Here is a 19,740-nt window from a genome sequence, read left to right as displayed (position 1 = left end):
ATGCACAAAGGAGGGAGGTGGGCTTCCAGGCTTTATCCATGGGGTGGCTACTAGTCTATCAAACATCATTTATGCATTTTGTCCAGAAGCACGTGATGGCCTATTCACCTGTATGAAATATTTCCATTCATGTGCCGACTGACTTTTTGGTTTATTGACTTTGCTATTCTTCACATCATGCTCCTGTTTAAAAACATGCAGCACTTTACGTCACTCTTCTCAGAGAAACCAATCTGAAAGAAAATGATGGTAAATCATTTCCACACAATATCACACAGCAAATGAAACTAGGACATGGTCTTAAAATCAACATCAGTTACATAAATTGTATGAACAGTTACATACTTTGAATAATATTGTTATGCTTGTTTATAAATGTTTATATTGTGAAATACAAGTTGGTCTTTGTGCATATGCAAAAATAGAAAACCTAACTTTGTTTGGTGTAAACTGTTCAGACAGTTCTTTCATAAGCGTCTAACACTGTTTCATATTGCTCTATGGCTTATAACATGTGTCACACCAAGATTACTCTCAGATATGCTTCGGATTGCATCATGTTCACTTACATACACATACAAACATATCCAGGTCACATTTCACTCCAAAATCCTCCCAAAAAATTCACTTGTCTCACATTCCTCAAAAACACATAAAAAATGCTTAATTTCAACATTTTAAGTTAAGTTAAGACCCATGCAAGATTTAAGAAGGTTCAATGTATGTATTAATTTAACTGATGCTTTTCAATAAATTCTTGAATTACAGAAATATCAAAACATTTGAAATTTGAAATATTGCTATTATCAGGGTTCTGTGTCTTTAATGCTCTTGTTTTGTTATCTAGTCTCAGTTTGTAGTTGGAGTTCCTGTTTCCTTTCAGTGATTTCGTGATTGTTGTCATTTGTGTCTCGCTACCCTTATTAGCCTTAGTATTTATTGCCCTCTGGTCCCTTTTAGTCCCTTGCCACATTTAAACACAGCAGGGTTGTTTGAAACTTTATGCATACATCACCCCCCCCCCCCAAAATATGTATTATTGATTCAGAAAAAGGAAATTGATTGATATGTGATGGTTACCATTTGCATATGTGCGAATCAAAAACATCAACTAAAATTTTAACTTTTTGTCTTTGAATTTCATTTGTAATTTGAAGAAAAACACACATACCTTTAAGATTAAACATCCTGAAGTTTAATTACAAAACAACGCTATCAATGTGTACACATAATACAATACAAAGTGAAAAAAGTTGTTCTACAATTTGAGAAAAAGTAGAAAATAGTGAAAACTGTATACATTTCCTGAGGTAAATACTGATTCACTAAATGAGAGTAAAAACAACAATACTCAAAAAAAAAAAACTCCAATCAGTCAATACAAAATGCTAGCTGTATCTCTGAACAACTAAAAAGACGGTTTTACATTTGCAATCCCACACTGTCATATAATCAATTAATGCTATCTCCCTGTGGGAGAACAGGTATATTTACAGATGTTTTGTGGTCTTGAAGAATATCATACACTAAATACGCAGAGTATCAAATCACTTTGATGACATCTCGACAGCAGGGGGATCGTCAGTATTGACATCGTATTCCGTGGCCGGGCCGGACACCAGCACCCTCACGCGGTCAGGGAAGTCGTCCAGTTTAGGGAAGAGCAGGAAGTCATAGACCAGCGCAGCCGCCACACCTCCACACATAGGGCCTACCCAATAGACCTGGAAACAGTAGAGAAATCAATAAAAAACACTGACCGGAAACAACAAATTCAAAAAATATTTATGCTTATAGTATATTTGTACTTACAGTAAAATTTATTTGCCAGTGCTAAAATGCTAGGCTTTACAATAACACTTAGAATAGGGAACACTAATAACTAAGAGGTTTTTTTTTTTTTGATAAAACTTTATTTGCTACTTATTAATATTAAGTAGTTGTTCGTAGTTGTTAAGTTTAGGTATTGGGTAGATTAAGCGATCTAAAATATGTTCATGCAGAATAAGGCATTAACATGTGCTTTACAAGTACTATTAAACAGTCAATATGCTAGTAATATGCTTAAGGTGCTTAAATTGGTTACTATTGCAAAAAAAAAAAAGTCAAAATTACATCGGAGTATTTTTCGAGAAAATACTGGATCTCATTCACTAAATATGCGTAGGCACAGATTTTTGCGTGAAATGTGCTTACGGACGTTTTCACAAATAAATCATGGTTCATCAAAAACTATCATACTAAAATTTATTCTAAATGTACGAAAAGATTCAAGAACAACTTATACCACACGTACGCAATAATCATGTACAAACGGGGCCTTATAAGCATGTGTTAAGAACCCTATATAATTAGATGTTATTGATAAATTACAATTACAGTTCCAATTATATGTATATATATATATATATATATATATATATATATATATATATATAAAATATTAGAGGTCCAAACAATAATCACCTGATCTATCCTTATATAAATGGTGATTAATATGTCTCATCTTGTGTTCAGAGGCATGGCACACTTGGTACTGCTTGAAGACATCGCGGCGCGTCTTTAGAGAGCGCACAGATATGTTCGCGGAGAGTGACGAAGGGCTGTTCAGTCGCTTTAGGTTGCCCAGAGAAGTCCTCATTGATTTATGCAACTCACTGGAACCACACCTAAACCACATCTTATATGGAGCTGGTTTGGGCGTGAATTATGCTAATTACTGACCTCGTGCACGCGGGCGCTCATTTAGAAGACTCCAAATTCACTAACAGAAGAACGAGTTTAAGAACAAGCTCATGTGCGTACACACGTGTTGTGAATTAGGCGGAAAGTTCTCGTGAGAAGTTCAAATGTGCGTATAAATATGAAAATTGTACGCAAAAATTAGTGAATGAGACCCACTGTTTCCATTTTTCTACTTCAAAATTTAAGAGCCTGTCCTCCAACAAAAAAACGACCGTATAAGTCGTTTGTGCAAGCACCTTATTACGACCTATATTTACGTTCTAAAGTTAAGCGCCCTCTAGCGGGCGTAGAAATAATGACAGTATCGTTGCGTCTGTCATCATGAAATGACGTATCACGTCATTACCAATCAAAACGCACGTTTATTTAAATGCAATGTGTGGGCTTTTTACACCGATCTCACAGTATTTCCTCATATTTTACTTCTGTAGGTGGCTTATTCGTTCGAATGACCACTCCTAACCCCACCCCTAAACCTAACCCTCACAGAAATCATGCTAAATTATTATTTATTGAGCGTATACATTTTCGTGCACGTCTGTTCCCAGGGATCGAACCCATGATTGCATGATTACATATCAAGGTATAACGCAATAAGCTACCAACTGAACTACACGAAACGCAAACCAGAGTGCGAATAAAAGAGTACAAAACATTAATATGAAAACAACCTTTTGCCGATAGGGGCGCAATTGTAGGATACGCTCTGATGGGTCGTATTTCAGGGATTGGACAAGTGTCCTATACGAGCATATTGGTTGGAGAACAGGTTGAAATGTAATGCTTAATTCAATGTGTTACTCTCCATGTCTGACATTTACGAGCAATTTCTGAGTGAAAATTGTTTCTGCATCATGTTTTGGTTCACTTTAGACATTCTGTTGACTGTAAGTAACTTTGTAAGTACATGTCAACTTATTCCACAGTACCAACCCTAACCCAATCCTAACAGTCCACTAATACGGTAACGAGAGTTAGTTGGCATGTAGTTGCAATTAAATCAATCTCCAATGTAATTATGCAATATAATCAGATTTTTCTCTTCTTGAGCAAAAAAAATACATCTACTTTACAAAAGATGCACTTTAAAGGGACATTTCATTCAAAAATATAAAAACCACAGTCATCATTTACTGACCTTCAAGTTGTATCAAACACTAAAGATTTGTTGGTCCCCACTGACTTCCATAGGAGGGAAAAATACAATTGAAGTCAATTGGGACCAGAAACTGTTTAGATATAGTATTTAAAATATCATATTTGGTATGATGAGTAAATGACCGAATTTTCATTTTTGGATGAACTGTCCCTTTAAATAGACGTCTCTGCATGTACATGTGCTATCTGGGACCCTATGTACACAAGTAACCCTTAGCAAACAATACACAAACTTGTGATTTTACCAAGTGTACTATAGATTATTCTTGACTAGGCATTCATTTAAAACAATATCACTGTTACTCATTAACTATAAAAGTTCAACACGAGTTGTTTCTGTCTTCTGATAAGATTCTGAATGGTTTATATTTAACATTTTCCTTCTCTTAAAATGTTCAGATATCATGAATTGATTTTCAAAGGAGAAACAGAAATGTAATTTAATTTACCCAGTGGTTGGTAAAATCTCGCAGAATCACTGCAGGGCCGAAGGATCGAGCCGGATTGATTCCACATCCCGTGAAACTGATCTACACAGAAAACCAAAAGAGTTGTGGGTGAAATAAGCTTCACATTTTTTAATTGCTTAGGCAGAAACTAATTTACATAACTAAGCATTGCTCTGTTTGTCTCATGTTGCTTTATGCATTCATATGGCAACCCTGGCAAAATGTGCAACAGTAACAGGAACGCTGATGCAGAAAAGAGACAGCAGCAGAAGAGTGAATGCTGATTACTCACAGCTGTCAAATGGCCCAAACCAACACTGAGGCCGATGGCCAGAGGGGCGGAGCCTGTAACGTCCCGCCTTCTTTTGTCTGTGGTTGCTATGACACACAACACTAGCTGGAAGGTAGCGAAGAGTTCAATACCAACACCTTGACCGGGAGAAATATTACTGCTAATCTGTAAATAAAAAGATTACATTTAGTTAGATTTGTGTGTAAGATCAAACTATACTAATCAGTATTTCTAATAATTTATTTGCAGGCATAAGCATCACAATCCATTTAAAGCTGAGGAAACACTCATTTGTCACTTACAAAAATGAGGTATAAGTAAAAATAATCATGTAAATTTCACATTCGAGGTAAAAAAAAATGAAGTAAGAAATAGTTTTGGGTTTGAGGACAGCCGTCTGATGTCACGCAGCAATAACATGTTTACTGGCAAAGCAAACAAGTGCATTACGCCTCGAAATGTAAAGAAAACATAATCACTGGAAAGAAGGCCACCTCTGAAGACGGATGATAAGAGTGTCGTTACACACACGCCCATTCACAGCCACGGACTCTGACGCACTGACGGCTTACTTCAGGGAGCAACTGTTAGAGTCTCTGTTCATATTTTAAATCAGTTTTTATTTTTTATATTTTCCGTTTTCATTTGAATTTTGGTTAAATTCTTAGTAATTTTGTTTTAAATTTCCATATAGATTTATTCATTTTGAATTTTTATTTTAGTTTGTTAAAAAAGTTAATGAAAATGATAAATGTATATAAATATGCATGCATGTATTTAAGAAATGTTTTTTATAAATTAAATATATTTATATATATATATAATAAAATATAAGAATATATACAAGTAAATATTTTCAAAATATATACTGTATGTGTGTGCATTTGTATAAGCATAATAAATAAAAACAGTACACGTACATATATCATGTAAACAAGAACTCTTATTTTTGATCTGATTAATCACAATTATTGTTGAATCACATAATTGTTTGACAGCACTAATATATATATACAAGATTATACCACATTTTTTAAAATATATATAAAATTATAAAATTATATATATATATATATATATATATATATATATATATATATATATATATATATATATATATATATATAATAATAATTTTTATATATTTAATTTTATATAATAATTTTTTTCTTTCTAATTTTGTATTATTATTTTTTTGTAGAGTGTATACATTAATATAAAAATAACCCATGCACTAGGTTTGTTTACCTATTTTAATCATATTTTTTTAACGTTTTGTAAAATAAGTACCAGCATACCATAAAAAAGTACAATATCAAAGTTGTTACCTAAAGGACAGATTTTTGCTTGTGTGAACCCTTCAAAGGCTTTTCTTGGTTTAACCTAATATACTGTAGTTAGATTTGTTTGTATTCTTGACTTATATAAAATCTAATTTAAATTGGATGTATTTTTAAAAGTGCAGAAAAGTTCTATATTTCTTCATCTAGCTTTGTAACTAATTATTAATTCATGCAATTTAGCATGATCTATTTTCTAGACTTAAAATTTACATTCAGTTGCAGATCGGCTTATTCCAGTTTGGAGATTTATTGAAAAACATACATATTGATTATTTTACAGTAGCAAATAGACTGAATAGGAACTATGATAAGTGATTCAATCATGTAAACAGAGCAGTTCGAGACAGGGGTGAGTCAGCAGAGAAACTGAAAATCATCGTACTCACCGTATTCAGCCCCAGGGCATTCCCATCAGTGACGCCATACACGATGCCGCTCGCCAGCGCTGCACCAAACATCTGGGCCACAATATACATGACAGCCTTCAGCAAGCTGATCTGACAGCTGGCCAGCAAGCCCAGTGTCACAGCTGGATTCAGATGGGCTCCGCTGATGTGACCCAGGCTTTGGGCAAGAGTGGCGATGGACAACCCAAACGCAAGTGCCACCTTGACCTCCTGATCTGGTTTGTCATTGTTGGGGTTTCCAACTGCAGCTGTAATGCTGAGGAAGATGAAGAGGGTCATACCCACCAGCTCGGCCAAAACGGCCCTCCAGAACGCCTTGCTCTTCAGCTCCTTCATGACTGGCAGCTCTGGGCACGCGGATGTGTTAGTCTGGGGGTTTCTGAGGGCACTGAGTAAGTTTCTCTGCCAAAAGAGAGTATTTATAGGGCAGGTCCTGCTAATGAAACAGGGGGCGGGTTTAAGTTATAGAGGCAGAAAGAGTGAGTGAGAGAGAAGAGGAAAGGCAGGCAAAACTAATGAGAAATCCTTCGTTTTTCTTTCCCTTTTCAACTCTCGTTTCTGTAAGTAAATCAGAGAAGTGCCTAAACATCGAGCTCTATTTGATTTGAACACTAAAGCAGCTAAACTTTTATTCTGTTCCAACACACTAGTGCATTGTTATTAAACTTTCACTTCCCTTTATACACTGTAGCCCAAGAAATGATTTGGACTCCTAAGCCACAGTTATAACATATGAATACCATTGCATTTTGGCATATGCAAAATAATTATTATGTTTTTTGCTGTTTTCAGAGTCAAACAGTGACACCCAAAAGTGAAACTTCACACACATTCTTGCACATATTGTATTAATGCTATCTGCACTCAACACCTGATTCTTATTGCTAAAATACAGTCTTTAGAGGACATCTGCTATCAGTGCTTTGAGGATCGATCTGACTCCTGCTGCAGATGAACTTGTGTGTGTCTTACCTCTCTCTAGAAGCACATGAACGTGTTTTGTACTCTAGGTACTAACTGTGAATTAAACCGCACCTGTACGTACAGCTCCTGTCTAAATGGATGTTTTTATGTCCTTTAAAATCAAACTCTAATTAATTTTGAACATATATAAGAATCTAGCAGTACTTGAAGCCAAAGCGGTCATTTGTCTTTAACACAGCAGGCAATGAACTGTGATTTTGACAGACACAGGTAACGCTCATAAATCTAGAATATAAAGAAAGCCATATTCTGGCACTCTTTGGTAACATAACTAGAGAACATCAGGATCTGCAGAAGACAAACTTGTAATCCCTGCGAATGACTTTGTAGAAATGTCTGACAGAGAAGTGTTGATTTAGGGTCTGTGCCAATCGAGATATGACTCAATCGTAAATCATGTTATCTGCATCCTCGTAATTATTTTCTAACTATTCTCACTAATGTTTGGCTTGTTTAAATGACCTAATTTCAGATTGGTCTTTTCTTGCGAATTTTGGATTTGATTCTATTCTATATAGATTTGATTGTGTATTTTATGATTACTATCATAATATACTACTTAGGTTCAGTTCTTGTCAGAAATACAATTCTTGACCTATATTCAGTAGTAAAATACTCTTGTTGCAGATATTCTCAATTGTCCCTCTAGTGACTGTATTTACACTGATATGGATAGCTTACATGAAGAGTAACAGTGTTGCCTTTTCAGATATATGAAGAAAAAACAGGCTTTCAAAAGATTGAAATTGTTGAGCAAACCGGACACTAGAATTTTCCTACACTCTCAGAAAAAAAGGTACAAAAGCTGTCACTGGGGCGATACCTTTTCAAAAGGCACACCTTTGTACCTAAACAGTCCAAACTGGTACCTTAAAGATGCATATTAGTATCTAAAGTGAACATATTGGTACCTAAAAGATACAAAAGTGTACCTTTTGTAAAGGTGTACCAGCCCAGTGACAGCTTTTGTACCTTTTTTTCTTTTTATTATAGCTTTTAATTATAATGTCGCTGACTTATATTATTATTATGTTTAGAAATGTGTCTTTTTTTTATCATTGCTGTTGGTTTGTACTACTTTGTGTCCTGCTTGTATCAGCATTAACCAATCTGTAATTATTTGACATTTTTCAAAGCGCGTGTAAAATAATTTGCGCAGAGTAATGATGTGCACTCAGCTGAGTGTGTTGTGTGAGCAAGGACTGATTAGCAAACATTAGCTCTGAAACCTCAGTAAAAGCTCATTTAACTCCCTCTGAGATATGTGTAGGATGAGCAATGTCTCTTTAATGGACTGTACAGGGCAGAAGTCAAAAGGCTCTTCATAAATCTCATGTCAAGCAATCAGAGACACTTGAGTCTCTTGGCTGTGTTCCATTAATCCAGACACTTTGCCTGTCAGATCACTATAAACATGCACGTCATCATTTTAAGGCAACGAAGGCTCCGAGCATTGCATGAAGATAAACATTTCACAATCAGTATGCTTTGACTACTATACACTGAATTTTCTTTAGGTTATAATGGAAGAATGCTTGCTTCATTACAAGGCTAAACAGTGTATTATATACAGTCCATCTTGAATCCAGTAGGAAGAGCAGCAAAGATTGCAATATTGTCTGTGAAGTGTGGCAGAACATCTGTCCAGAAACACTCATGTGCTCTTTGCTGATGACTTCAGTGGACTGTACTAAAATAATAAATGATGTGAATCCCTACAATGAAAGATGTTTGTGTGTCCCTCTTCTGTTTAAATGTCTATCATTTCTATGTTAAATGCAGGAGACAAAACCTGTCAAAGAGTTTCGTGGCTCAACTTATTTGATAAGGGAGATAATGTTTTACTGTGATGTTTGCCATGCAAACATGTCAGATTACACACAGTGCTTGGAATGCATAGAAGCCTGACATAAAACACACATGCACATATCCAGGCGTAGTGAGAAGATGCAAGCATGTACCAGCTAGTACCATTCATATGATAAGATGGAGAGAAGTAGATGAGATAAAGCAAAGCATGGGATAGAGATTGTGAAGAAGTCATTTATTAGAGGTGCTTACGCATAGGCGTAGTCAGATCAAATTGTGAGAGCCCTGAGATCCATCCAGCCACAAAACATTGTGTGACAGAAAAAAAAAAAAAAAAACTTCAGCTCACTAATTGCTCACATGCACCTAATTGCTTCATATCCCCGCCAGGCAGAGGAATGCCTAAACAAAGGCTGAGATCCGTGACAGCTATTGTCTTCATGGGAAATGAAGACTATCCATTGAGAGCTTCAAAAGAGGAGGTTTGAGAGGAAACCAGGGGGTGGGAAAAACAAGCATGTGTATTTCAAAGAAAAGAACTGAGAAATAAGGAAGCTGAAGTGTCTTGATAAACATCCAGAAGGCATCAGCTTATAAACACTTTTTGAGAAAAATTGGTAAAATGAGTGGTGTTATTTCTGCAAGTACTACCACAATGCTGGGGCTGTCCTGAGTGGTTGTTCTAGATGATTTCTGCACAGTTTTTAAGAAGGTAGCTACTGTAGGTTAAGTAGTTTCTTATAGAAAGCAACAGTCGAGTTCTGAAAGTAAAAACTGACAGCCCTCCTGGACTCATTTTGAAAAAAATCGGGATTGAGTTTTGTGTCGAGAGGCGTATATGCTGTGGAAACATGATGTTCCTGTAGTTAAATGCAAACATGCATCTACAAATCTCACATGCACAAAAACAGATTCAGTATTCCTCAATATGATAATAGACAGTGGAATGCAAAGTAAAAATATGACACAAACCTGCAATAATTAAATATTTTAATTAACATATATAAAATTTTTCCTTTATTTATTACAGTGTGCATTTATTCCCCTTTTATTAACCAATGTCTTTGCTGCCGACCTTTGTTGATCCAATTCAACCGTCCTAATAATCAAAAATGAGCATCCTATTCTTCAAGTAATCTAGAAAGGTTTGTTTGAGCTGTGCCCTCTATGAATTGACAGTTACTTCAGCCTGAGGCTTCTTCATTTCACTTTTGGTGTGAAAGGGTTTTCACTTTGGTTAAAAATAGCATCTAAAAACAAACAAGCCCAGCAGAGAGGAGAACAGGGGCTGCGTTTTCGTAAGACTTTCTTTTGTAAGAAAGTGAGAAAAAAAGTGTTTATGACATTTGAAATCTGGATATTTATCTTACAAAAATGCATGGATTTGCTACAGAGGGCCTTTATTCACCCCCCAGAGCCATGTGAGGGATGTTTTATTACAGATGTGCACATTTTATTTCACGTCTTCTGAACTGTTGACAAAAAACCCTGCTTACCCCCATTGAAAGGCTTTGAAAGGCTTGGAAGAGCAAGATTTTTTTTATATATATAACTTTGATTATTCTGAAAGAAGAAAGTCACATTCACACGGGATGCTTCGAGGGTGAGTAGAACATAGATTAATTAAAATTTTGGGGTGAACTAAATCTTTAAGTACATAGAATAGACTTCTACTTTTTGTAAAACTTTCAAATACTTTTTGGCTTCAAAAAAAAAAAAAGTTTGTAATGTTCTGATTCAGCTTGTAGCTGGTTGGTTTAGTTCATGGCTATAGAAAACTTAATCATTTTTTAAAAATAAAAAAATGAATGGAAAAAAATCTGTTTCTGTTGGAAGTTTTGTTGTTTGCCAGGTGACAATGTTTGATTTTTGATTTATATGATTCAAGATATGATTCATGTTCACTGCACAGATGGTGCAGTTATAATAAGGATTAATACTTAAGGTTAGGGATTTGAACTTTTAATTTCACTTTACGTTTTGAATTAATTCTTGATAAAAATACTCACAATCATCTATATTCACTGTCATCATGCCACAAAGAATTTGAACCGTTTATAAAAACTGCCGTTCCTCATTGTTTAAAGTCTGGATGCTTCAGTGTTCCCGCCACAATCTGAAGCCTGTTATTATAGCAAATGTGCTGGCTCTATCTCTCCAGGATCCTTTTCTCTCAAAGGGTCCCATTCAGCTCAGGACGACAGTGACATTAAACTCCAAATAGCTGTCATGAGGGCCTTCTCTAATGAGCTTGAACTTGGCTCACCACAGGAGCAAATCCTACTGCCAGAATCATTATGTAATTTATCAGAACATCTGATGTGTTCATAAACTTCAAAAAGTAACCTAAACTGACACCTTGTCTACATGGTGTCACTCCTGCAATAAACAAAACTAATACAACACAGGTGAACTGAATAAACAATTAATTGATTCATTAATGAAAACAGGAAATTAACCAAATAAGGGAACTCTAACAATCTAGTATTGCCATGTTATGTCACAAGCTCTGAAACATGTGACGCTGAAACGGTCAACTCTTCTTTGGATTGGTGGCAGAAGCAGTGTTGAGGCACACCCCATTGTCTAGATCAGGGCTATCTAACCTTTTTGGGCAAGGCCTGTAACCCCCCCCCCCACCTCCCCCACTGGATTCATTATTAATGGTTAAATGAAAATGCAATCAATAAGCATTTCTCATAATTTTAAATCATTTAACTTAAACAATTTAACAACACCAAAAGTTGAACAAAAAAATGTATTTTTAGAACCATTTTTATTTTCTCAAATTTAGCTTTAATGTTCTACTGTGCAATAGTAATATATTTGTCACAATTTCAAGTTAAACTCTTAATTTAATGGGTATTGACATTCCTAACTCTACAGAAAATATAATTTTGACTGGATCCCACGAATCCATCCATATCAAGGAAATCACAACGACCTAAATTTATTTCCCAGACTCCCTGACTATGGCTCGTAGACTCCACTTTGGGAGATCCAGGTCTAGATGAAAGATTAATTTCTTACATATAATAATATAAGTCATATAATGTGATGATTAAAAAGGTATCTGCACAAGGATGCACAGTCTCAAGTCCTTCAGTTCTGATTGTCTTGTCATGCTAAACAGACAAACCTTTATGCTGACAAATACATTAATGGATTAAACTTGCCATATTAATTTAATCTGTGTGTACATATATTCTGGCAGATTTTACATTTGACCACAATAACACTGGTCAGTAGCACTTTCTTTCCATGTCTTGTCATTGTCTTGTGGAAGGTGGAGCATGAAGTTAATTTTAGAATATGATTACAAATCCGAAGATCAGTGCAAGATCTTAAGACGATGTTTAGTCTTACTGTCAGGGGCAGGAAACACTGTCATTCATTTTAATGGTGTGCAGCTTTATTGGGATTTCTAGTCTGCTATACTGCTGGCTGTTTATCTCATGTAATCAGTACAGTAGGATATCCTCTGCTTTTGAATGAAATTAACTCAAATATAGAAAGAAGAAATACTTTAAAGTGTTGGTTTCAAATTGTGGGTAGTAATTTCCGGAATACAGCCCTTGTGATGTCAGTTTTCTGTGCGTTAGAAAACATGCCATCATAAAGGGTCAGCAACTGCAGCTAAAAACTGTGTAACAGATATGCAGGTCAGCGATTCATGGGTTAAATTCTGTTTTATAAATTCAGACTGTTGGTACTAAATGCCAGCCTGGCTGGACTTAAACTATTTACGATGCCCATGCGAGCTTCAAAGAAGAAACGAAAACCCCCAACCCAAATTCTTCCAACACTGGAGACAAAGGAACTTTTCGTATAAGTTCCTTACATTCATTTTATTATTAATATGTATTTTAATTATGTTTATGGATTGCATAAAATGGTTAATCCTTGTTATGTGAAGAGTATAAGTTGCAAGCTTATACTTTAGGAAATGTCTTTCCTCACTTTAACTTCCTCAAAGAGAGCCATGCTTCTGCAACCCCCACTTTTGCAGGTCGTAAAGTTTACGACCACACAGGACAGGAGAGAAGCCAAGTCACTGGCTTCTTTTTGAACAATGCATTCTATGGAATGTATTCATTAACTTTCTGTTTTCATGTTTTATAAATGTATTACGTATTCCCTTTTGGTACATTTAGATGTTTCCCAACATCTGCAGTGTTATCATGTGTTAAACAAATCTTTAAATGTGTAATTCGATCTAAAAATTAGATCTTTGGTCATATATATATTATGTCTAGTCTTGTTCTAATCGTCATGCTTTGACAAACCCATTTATCTAGAGCAAAGTAATGAAAAATGTATTTAATCTGGAATAATGAACTTGTTTTAATATTCCTGATGAAATCGGACAGGCCCTAAATCATCAGGGGTTTGTCTCAACCGAGACAAAGGAACTTTCCCTCCGCTTCAGATCGCGGACATTCATTGGATGCTCCCTCGAAAATGGGCGTGAACTATTTCAAGCTATAAGAATTGACCAAACAAGGTCCACTCTTTTTCTTTTGCTTCTTCCTCTTCCCCGTTCTCGGATACGCTGCTCTCCAACGTTGTTTCCGCGCGGCCATAGGCCGCGCTCACAGCGCTAACCCCCTCAGCACAGGGGCTGAGAGAAAAAGCCATTTTAATGGCTCCTTTGGAAGCTTTCGTTTTGTTCGTTTTCTTTTCTTTTCTTTACTAAGTTTATTCAACTATTCGCCTCTCCACGCAAGGAAGACGAATTCTGGAACAATGTTTGTTGAACCTTTCAAATACCGCGCGAGGACAGAACAAAGGACCACGTGCTCCACGCTCACGCCAAGCGCAGCGTGCATGCGCGTCACATGGCCTCCGTTTCATGGCACATGGCTGTTTCAACGGGGACAGCGCGTAAAGCTCACAAGCTCGACGCCGATCTCACGCCACTCACATGGGACACCTTTTGCAAGTATCACTTTCTCTATGGAGATTTAAATGCTGCTTTAAAGTGTTGTTATGATCTGATTTGTTGTTGGCTTCTAAAAGTTACTGACTATGATTTTCATACCTGAGCTCCTTATGTGATTCCATTCTACACTTCTCTCTCTCTCGCTCTCTCTCTCTCTCTCTCTCTTTTATTTGGATTCCGTTGTCTTGTAAATGTTTATTGTCTGTATTTTCGTACGCATATTTACTCTGTGTGATTTGTAGTTTGATGTATTACTAGTTGAATTATTAAAAAACTCATATATAAAATGATTGGCTTTGGACTCCACCCCACTCACATTACGAGTCACTGAAATGTTTTGGTCTTTAGCTACAAGCTCTAAATTTAGAAACTAAATTTATCATAAGGATAGGATAATATTTTCATGGCCAGAGAGTACTTTTCCTTGAATTATAAGGCGTGATAACTTTATTGAAAATTGATAAGTCTACAGTGGTGTGCAGGACATACCACGGTTTGATCTGCAGTAATTTATAGTAAGAGATATCACAATAATTGATATGAAGAATGTAATATTGACATATTAATGAATAAATTACAGTGCCCTGTGATTAGTATTGGTATTGGCAATTGAGCTATTTTTCATAATCAATAAAATTAAATGTAACTGTCATCTGAGATATATATTAATCAAATTCTTGATTAATTATTCAAATTCCCTATATATCATTTGAGTTAATTACTATGTAAAACTCATTTTTGTTATATTTTGGTGGAGGAACGCGGCTAGTTTCAAACTTCGTTTTGTGAGCAATCAATCTGTGTATATGGTTCTTAATAATTTCTGCACGTGCGCTATGAAATTATGTAACGTTACTGGTGAGATAAGTCGCAAGACGCGAACTCACTCAACTGACTGAGGCAAAAAGCTGGTCAGTCAGCGCTAGGTATTTGTAGAAACTTAACAGTATAGTCACTGTTATTTTTAATGAAAGTAAACTGCAGTATAATGTTAAAAGTATCCTGTTAAGAAAGACCAAAATCTTTTTACAGTGAGAAAATTTTAATATGAATAATTAAAAGATGAAGAAATCTTTTATTAGTTGCAACATGTAAATCTGAACATGAGCGATGTTCCTCTGATTCAGTAAAAAGGCCTTGTTATTAAATATCGTTATTGAATTCGTGGTAAACCACAATAATATTCTAAAATAAAACGATAAAAACTCCTGGTCTAAAATTGGCTTAGCTACCCGATTTTTAAACCTAAAACATTTAAATCATAAGTGCTATTTTGATAAATGTCTATTGGAGTCAACAGTTGGAAAATTCCTGTTTTTGTTACATTTGTGTTTTGGAAGTGAACGGATCCTTCTTCAACCTATGTGAATATATAGCACCTCAGAAATTAAAACTTTCTGTTTGTTACTTGTGATTTTTGATGCAGAAAATCAGCCTGACAAACGATCAGATAAATTCTAAGTCCTATTGAAATTGTAATTCCTCTATCTAAACACTAGAGGGAACGTGTGGGTTAGAAATTTCAGGGTACACCCTGCTTTCTGATTCCAGCTTGCATGAGTGCAAAGCTGCCAACCTGTGGCCATTTCAGATAATGCGCTCTGATTGCTAATTTATAATCCCCTGTGATGTATATTTGAATTGGATGTCTAAATTCTCGATAATTATTTGCATTTACAGCTTTGCTCGTGCGAATAGTATTACAGGGAAACAAAAGAATGTTCCCTGCCTTTGACTGTTTACATTTACTTTGAGTTTGGTTCAAACATGATTTGAATTAAAATGTAATTGTTAATAGTGGAAATCTAGATGTGTCAGGTCAACCACTGATTGACCCACTTAGAAGGTAAGCCATCTAGTGGCAGTCTCCTGTTAAATCGACTAACAGACCTCTGTCTTTTCCTTTCTGTTTTGAAACTGCATGTCTACTTTTACCCCTTTTGATTAATCTCACCCTGTTTGATTAATTTCATGATCATTAATGATAACTTACAAGCTATCAATGGTTATTATAGGATATTATTCCGATTTTCCTTTTAATTCTTACATGCTTATTTTAAATTTTGATTTAAACCAGTTTTGAATTTTTAATTTGAATTGTTTTCTGCTCAGCAGGTTAAAGACAGAGAAGCAGTACTTTCCCCCCCTTGTGGTGAAAACCAGCTACTCCTTCTCCCTTGTTTCATTACTGTTTTTTTAATTTGATGTTTATTATTTTGCTTCTCTCTTTTGACTTAGGTTATTTTGATAATTACCATTATTATCATAAATTCCTTTGTTTTGTTTTATCATGATTAGGTAAAGCTGTTACCTTTCCTCTCTACATATAGTTACTCAATTGATGTTAAACAAACCAAACCTTAATTAACTTTAAGTTTCCTTTGTTCATCCTTTGTGTATTTGATTGTAGAACTCCCTTGGTGATTGGACAGTCATCTCAGGTTTCCAGTGAGCAAGGCTGCCCGATCGGTGTTACCGATACTGGCTGCGAGTGAAACTCGGTCCCTCTTGTCTCAAGAGACATCAGCAATTTTCGCACTCCAAAGGTTGTGCTAAAAGTCTCAAGCCGTGCTGTCCTGCGACACGCCAGAGTAACAGAGGACCGGGGACACTGCGGTTCAGTGTTTGGGGAGCACCGGGGAGGTTGACCAAGCCACTGGTTCCCACCTGAATGACTTCAATTCAACCAGGTGAACCAAAAATGATAAAACCTATCCACTTATTATAAGCCACAGAATATTAGATATTCCCCCGGATATATTTTAAGTGTTTGACCCTTTTGCTTCTTTAAGCCACACCATATTTCTAGGTTTCCTACCCAGATAGCCCACTCACCTGTTGGCCCTATCTTAAAACCTAGCAGTAGGCTTAGGCCTCCTTATTCTCACTAACACGTTGTGTTTCTATTGTTTTCATCTCATTTCAAGTGTTGTTTCACTTTGATCTTTTTCTACCACCTGTTCTGTTGTGATTTGTTTCTTTCATTTCACATAGAGACAGTAACCTGGGAGCCACCAACGAAGTTAAATAGTAGAGCGACCACCAGCAGCCGGTGTCATCACACGACCCGCTAGGCTACTGCCTGTCAAATCTCCATTTCAGGTCCTTCGTTGACCCAAGTTAATTGGCTACTTAACTGTCTGACTGTTTGCATCAGTCAGCCCCAAAATTCTCATAAACGGCACAGCCCGTATGAATATAGCTCGTTAAACGTAGAACGAACTTGCATTGGTCTTTTTGTGTGTGTGTGCTGTGCTTCTCTCACCGACAGAGAATCAGGATGTTCCAGGCATCCAGTCCAGCAGTCCACGGGGGCCACCTCTCGACATGGTTGAAAGCAGTGACGACCCCCTTCCTGCCCAAGGATGCCATTAACCTGCAGCACCCAGAGCAACTAGACACCGAGCTAGATGAACTGATGGCACGCGATCCAAACCAAAGCGACTACTACAGAGAACTCGCCAGGATCTTCGGAAGCCTAGTTCCCATTCTCGTCGCCCAGGCACCGCTCAGTGAACGGAGCAACATCGCGGAGGAGGCCTGGAAGGACCAGGCCCCAACCCAGAGTCATCTTGATCAGCTTCTCCTCGAGACCCAGAACCAGCGCGAGAAAGAGGACGACACAGATCCAGAGCTACAGAAAGGAGTTGAAAGACTTCACAATGCCCTGCAAGATCTTCGCCTCGACACAGATCAAAGAGAACATCTGGAGAGAGAAGCCAGAGAAGAACTCAACAAAAAAACTCCAGCAAGGCGACGCTCTCCTAAAAAGAGCAGAGACTGAACTAAAAAAAAAAAAAAAAGGACTATAAAACCTGGGCCTGCAAAACACACTTGCAAGCGGCCCAAGCTAAATTCAACAAGCTTACTCTGCAGAGAGACAAGCTCCAAGATGAACTTTACACTGTTCACACAGAACTGAGACAATTTCACAGATTACAGAGTGGCTGGATCGGAGAAACGCACACCACAAAATTTCTCCCGGGCCGCCACTCCAACCCTTTCAGCCAAGAACCCAGAGCTGGAAAAGGGGGTGTAACAAGAACCAGCTTACAAGAACATCTGTCAACAACGGAGGGAAGAGAACCCTTCCAGAGAACGCATGTCACCAAACCCTGCACTGCTCACAGAGAACTTCACAAGCTAGCCAGAAGCATCTCTACATTCATTCCAGATCCTGCAGGAGGACATGATGTTCATGCTTCTTTACAAGCCATTGACTTTCATTTGCAAACTGTCGCCAACGTGACAGATGTGAACACATTGTACCTGTTAAAAATCACGGCCAGCCGTGATGTGCATTGCTTTCTGGATCGTCAACCAGAGACTGTCAAAGCGTACTACCAGCAACTGCTACAGACTTTGATTCTTGAATTCTCTGATCCAAATTCAGATCATGGGCTCCTTATTGCTATGGACCTCAAACAGGGCCGATTTGAAAACCCACAGACTTTCTGTAGTCAGCTACGAAACACCTACTTCGGAGCATGCAACGAACCAGGTATGGAACAGGATTTCAACTTAAAAACTCTGTTCCTCCCAAACCTACATGCCAGTTGGAGTTTTCATCTCAGAGTCCCAGCGTGTCCCCGTAACAGAACTACACAAGAGTTACGGAACTTAGCCCACAAAGCTTGCACCAAGCAAAAGACTATTTGTGAAAAGACTGTGAAAAACCCCAACGTCTCTGTCTCTGAGCACTGCTTGGAGTTAACCCTAGATGACGCTCTACAACACCACAGTCACAGACATCTTTACAGAGAGTCAATACCATTCCAAGCCAGCAGAGGGCAACACAGTGCAGCCACGTCTGAGACAGCAGAGATCCTGAGGGTGCTGAAAGATCTTCTTCACATGAATACTCGCAAGGAAGATGAGCCAAGCACCCAGAACACTGCCCGAGCTCCACAGTCAACAGCTACAGCTAACTGAACGAGACAGCACAGGTCCTCACACCAGGTACCACAAACACAAGGTACCAGAAAATGCTGTTTTGACTACCTGCCTTCGCAGCGAGCTACACAAGACCGGTCCTCATCACCCACCGATCGTCCCACCTGCCCTAATGCCAACATTCCTGGGCAGCCCTGTCAAAAAGGGGGTGGGTCAAAAAGGAGTCAACAGGGAAGACCTGATCGACACAGGATTAAACCTGACGGTGATCTCATCTTACCTTTTCAAAAGACTCCAATTTGAAGCTAAGGGACAAGATCGAACTCTTACACCTCAAACTTATGAACTGAATGTACAGGTGTACAGACAGGATGACATCCAGTTTGAACAGGTTGTTTCCATTCACCTGACATTCGTTCCGATGAGTCTAATACATCCCATGTATGTCCCACCAATGAACACTCATACATTGCTCATCGACAAAGACCTGCTAGAACACTTTGACCCTTTTCTGAACTTCAAACAGCTAAAAGACTTTGCTCAAGTGCGAGAACCTCTTTCTCTCCAGCCACACAGGTTGCTAGAGCCAGACTGTCAGGTCGCAGAGGTCACGGGAACTCCCACAGAGCCAGACGGTCAGGTCACAGAGGTCACGGGAACCCCAGCAGCCAGCCATGAGTACAACGCCCTAACAACAGGCCCAAGTTCAAGCCTCTGT

The 19,740-nt window shown here is 37.5% G+C and overlaps 1 protein-coding gene across 1 annotated transcript; it reads right to left on the bottom strand.

Annotated features, from left to right (window-relative positions):
• Positions 1–1,172: 1,172 nt before the first annotated feature.
• aqp1a.1 (aquaporin 1a (Colton blood group), tandem duplicate 1) lies at positions 1,173–6,807 on the bottom strand. Its single transcript, XM_026198080.1, has 4 exons — positions 6,374–6,807; positions 4,645–4,809; positions 4,353–4,433; positions 1,173–1,724 (listed from the first exon to the last, which is right to left on the bottom strand). Exons 1-4 carry the CDS (start codon positions 6,728–6,730, stop codon positions 1,548–1,550), a joined length of 780 nt encoding a protein of 259 aa, XP_026053865.1. The 5' UTR covers positions 6,731–6,807; the 3' UTR covers positions 1,173–1,547.
• Between the last annotated feature and the right edge of the window lie 12,933 nt (positions 6,808–19,740).

This window comes from Carassius auratus, chromosome 2, assembly GCF_003368295.1.
Source record: "Carassius auratus strain Wakin chromosome 2, ASM336829v1, whole genome shotgun sequence".
Lineage (NCBI taxonomy): Eukaryota > Metazoa > Chordata > Actinopteri > Cypriniformes > Cyprinidae > Carassius > Carassius auratus.
The sequence above is the reverse complement of the archived record's forward strand: the minus strand, read 5'-3'. Positions and strand labels throughout refer to the sequence as shown.

Bases quoted from the DNA above. Each gene is read 5' to 3' on its own strand.
- aqp1a.1 (XM_026198080.1), bottom strand. From the start codon at position 6,730: ATGAAGGAGCTGAAGAGCAAGGCGTTCTGGAGGGCCGTTTTGGCCGAG. The intron at 4,434-4,644 runs GTGAGTAATCAG...TTTTCTGTGTAG, and splicing joins GTTTGGGCCATTTGACAGCT to ATCAGTTTCACGGGATGTGG. The intron at 1,725-4,352 runs GTAAATTAAATT...TACTGTTTCCAG, and splicing joins GAGATTTTACCAACCACTGG to GTCTATTGGGTAGGCCCTAT.